At 33.8% G+C, this 9,181-nt stretch overlaps 1 protein-coding gene across 1 annotated transcript; it reads right to left on the reverse strand.

Annotated features, from left to right (window-relative positions):
- Positions 1-360: 360 nt before the first annotated feature.
- LOC113355685 (cytochrome P450 734A1-like) lies at positions 361-4,362 on the reverse strand. Its single transcript, XM_026598601.1, has 5 exons — positions 3,848-4,362; positions 2,616-2,839; positions 2,281-2,525; positions 1,610-2,012; positions 361-1,261 (listed from the first exon to the last, which is right to left on the reverse strand). Exons 1-5 carry the CDS (start codon positions 4,128-4,130, stop codon positions 800-802), a joined length of 1,617 nt encoding a protein of 538 aa, XP_026454386.1. The 5' UTR covers positions 4,131-4,362; the 3' UTR covers positions 361-799.
- Positions 4,363-9,181: the final 4,819 nt, after the last annotated feature.

Consider the following 9,181-nt stretch of genomic DNA (forward strand, 5'->3'; position numbering starts at 1 on the left):
CAAAAATTTATGCACATTGTTTTATCTTTTATAATCAAGATCTCTCCCTCCTAATTAAGTAACAAAACCTTATAATGGAAACACCCTTATGAATGTTGTCCGCTTCACATGCTCCCAAAACTTGTTGCATTTGTTCTTTTCTTACCTTGGGTTTCAGCCATCACTTGGTATTATCAAGTTAAGCAGTCCCCTGACATATATTTCTTTCGAGATGTTTTTTCATCGCCGGGTCGTTCGCGTCTTCCAGACCTTCGAAAACATCGAGCATTCGGGCTTAAATCGAAAATGCATACTTTTTGGTCGGAATTGAGTTGGTCGACATTTGGTGGTTGTACCAGGAGATCGGATTGCACTTAGATGTGGAGTAGAAACCATGTAACATTCACAAATGCGTAGGGGTTACAAAATTGTACAGGATGAAATGAAAAAAAAAAAAAAGGTTAACAAAGAGTATACATTGATTACATATACGCAGAGATAAAAGATCTCTCATTGAGAAAGCACCCTGAAGAAATCTAACAAATGCTACAGTAACACACTGAGGTTAATTTGGACATTTGATAGAGAACACAGGCTGTGGGTTGTTAGTAGTACCACTGTACTTGGGTGAAGGCTGTATATATATCCAATCGGTGACAGAGGAGGGCAAAATGGTCTTTAAATCGAGTGTACTACCCACAGGGTGGTTTCTTGTGGTGGCTCAGCCCTTGCAAAGAATCTTGATCCTTGCATCTTGTAATCAAGACCCTTGTTGCATCTTAATTTGGTATCGGTGGTGTTATAAAACATATCTTGTAAATCAGCCTTGATCTTGACTACTACTAGTGGTTGGTTCCGTCAGTCGCCGGAATGTAATGGGTGCACCGTGTTGTGGATATAAAAGCATCAGGACTGTTGGCGCGTGTTGGTAACTCGGCGATAAGCTAAACGAAAACCGTTGAAGTATTGCAGCTATTGCTAGTTTTGCTTGTAAAATTGCAAGATTTTGTCCAATACATGTACGTGCACCAAGCCCAAATGGTATAAATGCCATAGGATGCTTAGCAGCACGAGCCACTCCTTCGGAAAACCGGGCCGGATTGAACATTGTTGCATCATTTCCCCATAATGCCTGATCATGATGCACTGCTAAGATCGGTATTAGAAGCTCCGTTCCACTTGGGATCTTATAACTGCCAAGTTCGACGTCTGTTTTAGCCCGTCTAATCGTTGCGATCGCCGGTGGATACAGTCTCAATGTTTCATTGACGATCATCATTAACTGCAAAAATACCCAAAACACCCTCAGTATTTTGCTAGAATGACGATAATACCCTTGTGATCAAAGTACTTCTAAAATGACATAATTGCCCCTAAAAGAGGGAAAATCTAATATTAGTAAAAGGACTATAAAGATGTGTTTTTGGTCTCTCCACTTTTGGAGAATCCATCCATGTTAGCTCACATCTGATATTGTAAGTTGCAAATGAGACAAAAATGTCAGGCCTACTCTCGAAAAAGAGGCAAGGGCGTAACGGTAATTTCAGGTCTAACAACAACAAACAATGTACACCTGGAGTCAGTAACTCGACAAAAGAAAAGTAGTTTTTTCTGGATTTATTGAGCTTACCGTCTTAAGTTTCGCCACGTCATCCTTCGTTGGTACATCACGTGATCCACAAACTTTCAAAACTTCGTCACGTGCCAATTGTTGCCATTCCGGATGCATAGCTAGTAAAATTGTAATCCAGGTGAGTAAATTTGATGTTGTCTGTTTGCCGGCAAAGAAGAAACTCTTGCACTCTTCAACAATGTCAAGTATGGTTATAGTCGAAGACGACGACGATGAATCCGACCGGACTAACGTCATTTCTTTCGAACCGGCATTGATCATAAGTCCCAGTAAATCTTTAGAACACCCATCAACGAATTGGCTGTTGTTTTGTTTTCGCCGTTCTATTAACGTAATCAGAGACTTCTTGATTTCTTTATCCAGCTTCCAAGAACACCTGTTCTTTTTCGTAGGAAGGAACCTGAGGAAACAAAAACAAATAATTAATAATTTAATGCGGTTCATCTTGTTAAGCGTGCTTGGACGGGAGTAGTAAACAGACGAAACAGAACAGAAACTACTGAAACAGAAGAAAACTGAAACATCACCAAACTTATATGCTATAAGTTCAGTACACAGCTGTGAACCAACTAATATAGATTGTCAGGAACAGTTTCACTTACACCACCTCCACTGATGTTTTAATTAACACTGTGATTAAGAAATAATAATAATAATTTTATTTTTACCTGTATCCTGGAATGAAAACCTTTTGAAAAGCTTCAGCTGCATAAATCATTTGTTCTTGTTGCAACTTAAAAACAGCTTTTCCTTCTTCATGACTGCTGCCAAAAGCAGTTCTAGTAATAACTTCTTCAACCAAAGATTGAAACCATTCTGTTACTTCCAACTCTACTTCTCCACTGGTACCACACATTTCTGACCATTTCTCTAACATCTCCACTGCACTGTCTCCCATCACTGGTATCAACAACTGAAGAAAAAAAATATTCCAAAAAATTAATTTTTATAGATAATAAATAAAATAAAATGATTTATTTTAATTAGTTGGATTACTGCTTACTTTGAGATTTTCCATATGAAAAGTTGGGGTGATGATTTTCCTATGGTGTGCCCATTTTTCACCTTTAAGGCTTAATAAACCATCACCTTCAAGCTGTCTAATAAGTGGGTGATTCTCATTCTTCTCATAAAATTCTGATTTTGATGTGAAGATTTCCCGAATGAGGTCCGGATCCGCAACGGTTAATCGTGGCGTCGGTCCGAACCACACAAGAAATGTTCCTCCTGCCATTCCGAAATACCAAACCTCGCATCAGTATCAAAAATATGCAATGTAGTAATTATTTTTTTACTAAAAAGACCCCACAAAATAGAAATGAGAAAAACTACTATTTGATACATGAATTTGAAAGAGGAGAAGAAGAAGAAGATAAGGGGGGCATTGATGTATGCAGGGTACTATGCCTAGTAACACAATCAAGAGATAGTGAAGCTGCCAAACAAACAAAAAGCAAAGACAGAGAAGAAGACAACTCATGATACTAAACCACTAACAAACACTGCAGGCTTTAAAAAATCAAGAAGATTCAGAACTTGAAAGAAAAAAAAGATAAACAGAAAGATAAGAATAAATGACAATGAAAACTCATCAAACCAAAAATAAAAAAAAAAATTATGATATAGATGATGTCATGATTCACCCAAAAGAAAACAAATTCTGAAGCTCCCTTATAATTATCATGATGAAAAAAAAAATGTTCTGAGGAGGAGGAGGAGGACCACAATATGAAACATCAAAAAAGGCCTAACAATCTCCAAAAGTAAAACAAATAACTCCAAAAAATATGACCTTAATACAGAAAAACTCTCTTTAGAACAAGACACCAAAAAAACTGAACAGCAAGCCAATTCAATTCAGCAAACAACCACAGCCACAACTAGAATAGTGTAATGATAACAACAACACCAACAGCTATACTTGTTTCTCCCCCAAAGATTCAAATTAGCATTCAAACAACAACAGAAGAGTTAGTGATTGGATTCCAGACATTCAAAAACATGATCATGACTTTGAAAGAAGAAATTCAAAAGAGATTAGTTTTCAACTTTAATGAATAAAATTGAAGTTGACCCATTATGAGTATAAATAAAAATCAATGATTGCTTTTTTTTGTAACCCCAAACCCTTTCCCATGTATATTTGATACATTAAGAAAGATCAAGACAATTTCAAGAAGAAGAAGAAGAAGAATGGAGGAGAGGAGGAGATATAGAAAAAGATAATACACATACCATAGATTTTCTTCCAATGATGATAAAAAGAGAAAACTCTAGGCAGGATATTATGAGAAAGCGGCATAGGTGTAGAAGAAGCTTTAAGCATCAAAGAAACAAGCTCTTTAACATTCCCTATAAAGAATCTATATGGAGGTCCTTTGATCCCTTGTTTTGAAAAATGTTCTTCAATTCTTTTTGGTCTCCACCATAAAAACCCCATCACTTTTAATACTACTAGTAATACAAAGGACAGACTGAACAGTAACCATATCCACTTCTTTGAACCCTCTTCCTCCATTCTCTCTTCACTTCCTTCCACTCTCTCTATAAAAACACTTCTCTTCTCTTCTATCTCTCTCAAACAGCTCTCTCTCTATATATATATATGTAAGGGATGATGGGTTTTAGTAGCAGTACATAATAGTAATATACAGTGGTGGTGGTAGTAGTAGGCTTTGTTTTTCTTCTTCAGAGAAGATTGAGATTATCTCTCTCTTTTCATTTATAGTTTGTTTCTCTCTTTTCTTCTCTAACTCACCTCCTCCCCCTTTATATTCTGTTGCTAACAGCAACTCCCCCTTTTTCTTTATTACTAAAGTGTTGTTATGTGTAGAGTGGTACGCAAGGCCGGCGCCGTAGGGGCCGCCATGGGGAGTTATAGGGGTCAACGCGGAACTAGTTTAACAAATCTTTTTTTTTGGACCAAAATGCCCTTGTTTGCAATTTTATTTGTATTTTTTTTTGTTGTTAATTAATGTTTTTAGGATTGGAGATATTAGTTAGTAGCTTAATTAAACGATGAGTGTATTATTCATAATAAAACATAATTATTTGAGGATAATTGATAATTAAATGCAACAAGAATTAATTTGCATTGATGAAAGAATGGTGGTGTGTTGGTTATTTGCTTGTGGCCATCATATCATGATTTCATTTAAATGTAAAAATAAAAGAGGATGGATATATGTAAAACGGAAACATGGGTGTGTTACTCAATAGGAGACATAAAACGATATTTTTTATCTTTTGATTGGTAAAAATTTTAATTTTGGCATAATAAAAAAAATTAGTTTATTATATTTTTTTTTGATTAGAGGGAATCGTAGTCTAAAATTCTTAATCGAATGAATAGTGTCACTCACTCGCTCAATTATCATTGTGCATGTTTATCAAACCGTAACAAAATAATTGTGCATGAAATGATGGGATAAAAATATTTAAAATGTTAGGAGAATGAACTATAATCTCAAAACATGACAGTGCTCTTGTTTTCCTTTTCCGGCAGGTATTTATTATTTCTGGTCGTCTATGTCTTCTTCATCAATGTGCTAGTTTATAATTTCTCTTAACTTAATCAAAATGATTAGTTGGTATCAAGGAAAACAATCTTAATCTCAGTGAGTTCGAAAATTCGATTAATAATGTCTTCTTTCGCCTTTTATGGGTGAATTTTTGATAGCTAGTGATATGATCCGCCGAAACTCCTTGTACATAGAGTTAATTGAATTTTCAGGGTGAAAATGGTAATCACTCGTTTTTGTATAATTTTTATGAAAATAAAGACTGAAAAAAGTTTAAATACTCGTCTTGTTTCTTTTTTTAGAAAAGAAAATTGTATGCTTTTTAGAAAAGAGAGGCGTGTGAATATTTTTTCATCCAAGAGAAACGATGAGCAAAATCGATAATTGTATCTTCATTCCAGTTAGATAAAATGATTGAAATGAAAATCCTAACATTTGGTTCAAAACAAAGCAATTTCATGATATACTGCAAAATTTCTAACAAAATTTTTTCCCGGAACAAGAAGATTTTTTTTTTACAAATAAAGAGATGTCAATATTTTTTTACCAAGTGAATATACTTCTTTAGTTAGAAATCTTGAAAGAGAAATGTTATCCCTCAAAGTCGTGCGGGATAGCACTGCTCATCCTGAAAATCTGTGATACCATAGATGTGAACTCCACGTCAAATGCAAGATATGTTTGCCAGCTAGGTCGAGTGCCAGTATTTTGATGACCCAATATAAATTATCCTTTAGGACCCATATTTTACCCGTTTAGAAAACCATGTTTACAAAGAAAAAAAAATCTAACTGCATTGAATAAAAATAGACTCCAATATGATCTTTTGACATTCGATTTATTTCTTGTATGATTCTAGACAGAGCATCCAACAAATAACATAAAAACCGTCTCCCCATGATAGAACTCAAAACAAAAGGAATGACGTGTAAACCTTTTAAGATGAACGCAGGATTCTATACACATATAATAGTATCACAAAGGTTTGTTGTGGGGCGGTTTCGAAATTGTTTTTTCACACAGATTTGTTAAGAATTTTTGATATTTTCTGAAAATTGACGGTTTTTTATCACCAATTTATTTTCTTTTTACCCCTTTTATGTCCAAGAACATGCTACCTAGTTGGAACAAAAATCATATTTGGAAGTTTTAGAGTTGAATGAAGAGATGAGAAATTTTCGATTACTAATGTCTTCTTTCGCCTTTTGTGGGTTAATTTTCTGATAACTAACAATGGTAAATCCTTGTTCATACGAGTCGATTGTACTTTAGTGGTTAAACTAGTACTCTTTTCGTCTTTTAAAGAATAATATTTTTATTTTCTGTACATTTTTTATGAAAGTAAAGAGAAAACAATTAAATACTCCTCCAACCATCTTTATTAAATGCATCACAGAAAAAGAAAATATCACTCCTTGAATGACGAAAGAGTATACAGGAGAAAAAATTTATATGCTTTTCGATGAAGAAGTATGTGAAATTTGTGTCCATCTAAGAGAAAACGAAGAGCACAATCTCTTATAGTATCTCAAATGTGATTAAATTCAATAACCGAACCGACACTCTAAACATTAAGTTCGAAACAAAGCAATTTTATGAAGTACTGGAAAATTTCTAATAAAAATTAACCTCAGAGTAATCTTTTTCTGACATATAAAGAGATGCCAATACTTTTTACCTGGTGAATGTAGTTCTTTAGTCATAAATCCAGAAAATTTAGGAAACCATAGATGTGAACTCCACGAATGCAAGATATTATGTGTTTGCAAACTAGATCGGGTCCCGGTATTTTGGTGGCTTAATATAAATTATCTTTGAGGACCTCCTATCTTACACGTTTAAAAAATCATGTTTACTAAAGAAATAAAAATCTCTAATTCTATTAAATAGAATACATTCCATTATGATCTTTTGAGAATCGACTTATTTCTTGTATGAATCTAGACAGAGCATCCTAGAAATAATGTAAAAACCGTTCTCTGCAATAAAACCTAAAACAAAAAGAATGATAGGCGAATTTTTTTAAGGTGAATGGAAGATTCTATAAATATAGAGCACAAGACAAGAGTTTATTTCGCAGAAGTTTTGAGGTTATTTATTTTGACAGATTCGTTAAGAATTTTTTATATTTTCCGAGAATTAACAATTAAATACTCCTTCAACTGTTTTTAATACAACTATTTTTAAAAATTAATTTCAGAATAAGAATATATTAATTTTTTTTGACAAATAAAGATATGCCAATACTTTTTACCAGGTGAATGTAGTTCTTTAGTCATAAATCTAGAAAATTTGGGAAACCATAAATGTGAACTCCACGTCAAATACAAGATATTATATGTTTGCCAACTAGGTCGGGTCCCGGTGTTTTGGTGGCTCAATATAAATTATCTTTGAGGACCCCTATTTTACACGTTTAAAAAATCATGTTTACAAAAAAGAAAATGAAAAAAATATCTAACTCTATTAAATAGAAATACATTCCATTCTGACCTTTCGAGAATCGGCTATTTCCTATATGAATCTAGGCAGAGCGTCCAAGAAATAATGTAAAAATCATTCCCTGCAATAAAACCTAAACGAAAAAGAATGACGGGGGGACTTTTTTTAAGGTGAATGGAAGATTCTACTATAAATATAAAGGCACGGGACCAGAGTTTATTGTGGAGAATTTTTGAGATTATTTATTTTGACAGATTCGTTAAGAATTTTTTATATTTTCCGAAAATTGACGATTTTTTATTACATGTTTATTTTCTTTACATTCCTCCCATTTCCAAAAACATGCTACCTAATTGGAACAAAAAAAACGTATTTGAATATCTTAGTGTTGAAAGAAAATTGAAAGTTTAGAGTCCATATTTGAATCACAACTAATACGGGGAAGAAAACGTTGGTTTTCTTAGTCTCTTGGTGACCAAGTTAAACAAAACAAATGTCACACAAACTTTCTTTCTTTTTCCTCAAACTAACAATTAATTATATTAATTCACCAAAAAGCCCACATCACAATTCCAATGACCACTAGGCACCGGAATCTAGAGGATTCACATTACAAGCTCAAATAAGAACAAATTTGGAGATTCAATTTTCCTTCAAAAGCACAAGAAGAAAGGTCATACATACTACTAATCAGCCTTTTTTGTGCCAAAAAAAGAAAGAATACTAATCAGCCTTGACTTCAAAACCGCGTTGAGCCATAATTCATCTCTTTTGTTGCTGCAATAACGCATTTCCTTTTGTCTTTAAGAATATTTGTTGGCTCTGGACAGTAAGACTGAGTCCCATTCGAGTCAGAGTTGTGAATTAATACGAAGGCTGATCAGAAAAAACATTTAGAAGTACCCATGATGCAGCATGTTCTTCATCTTCTTTTTCATTAAGTAATGAAAAATCCCAACTCATGAATCGTCTAGATAATAATGTCTGCAATATACCTAACTCACTTCCATTGCATTCATTTCATGTCTAACATTGACTTCTTTTTTTGATTTTCCATATCTTTTTTCCTTCCTTTACTTGTGTACTAGTAGATGACAGCCGTGGAGGATATATATATCTTCTTCTTTCGGTTACTTAAATTTAATTATCAATCAATAATATTAGCAGCTTTGTAGCATTCCGTGAAGAAACCAAATTCCAGGTGTTGCAAGGATGTTTTGGTCATTCAATAAATGTGAAGCACTTAAAACAGATAAAAAACATGATTGGGGATAACAGAGAAGCATTAGGTGTACAGTTGGAGTACCATATTAAGATTTTATCATCTTCTTTTTAATAAATGCCTGTCCGCAATTAATTATCAATAATTTTAAGCAAATCCCGAGGCATCTCGTAAGAATTTATGGGCTGTCTTTAGTGATAAAGATTTTGGTGCCAGTTTCGAACTTGAATTAGCTTCGGATAATTCTCTCCACTGTGCTATAGTGATACCGGTAATATTTTTTTTCTGTCTCCAGAATTCGTAAATTATGGCATCAGAGTCTAGAATGTGCGACATAATTTTGAAAGAGATTTTTTCACAATTATTTGGGAGTGTATAAATAGC

This window comes from Papaver somniferum, chromosome 3 (genome assembly GCF_003573695.1).
Source record: "Papaver somniferum cultivar HN1 chromosome 3, ASM357369v1, whole genome shotgun sequence".
Lineage (NCBI taxonomy): Eukaryota > Viridiplantae > Streptophyta > Magnoliopsida > Ranunculales > Papaveraceae > Papaver > Papaver somniferum.

What these genes read in the sequence shown, in the direction of transcription:
- LOC113355685 (XM_026598601.1), bottom strand. Translation starts at nt 4,130, where the DNA reads ATGGAGGAAGAGGGTTCAAAGAAGTGGATATGGTTACTGTTCAGTCTG. An exon ending in TCATTGGAAGAAAATCTATG is followed by an intron (nt 2,840 to 3,847) that starts GTATGTGTATTA and finishes TCGGAATGGCAG; the next exon opens with GAGGAACATTTCTTGTGTGG. An exon ending in TTCATATGGAAAATCTCAAA is followed by an intron (nt 2,526 to 2,615) that starts GTAAGCAGTAAT and finishes TTTTTTCTTCAG; the next exon opens with TTGTTGATACCAGTGATGGG.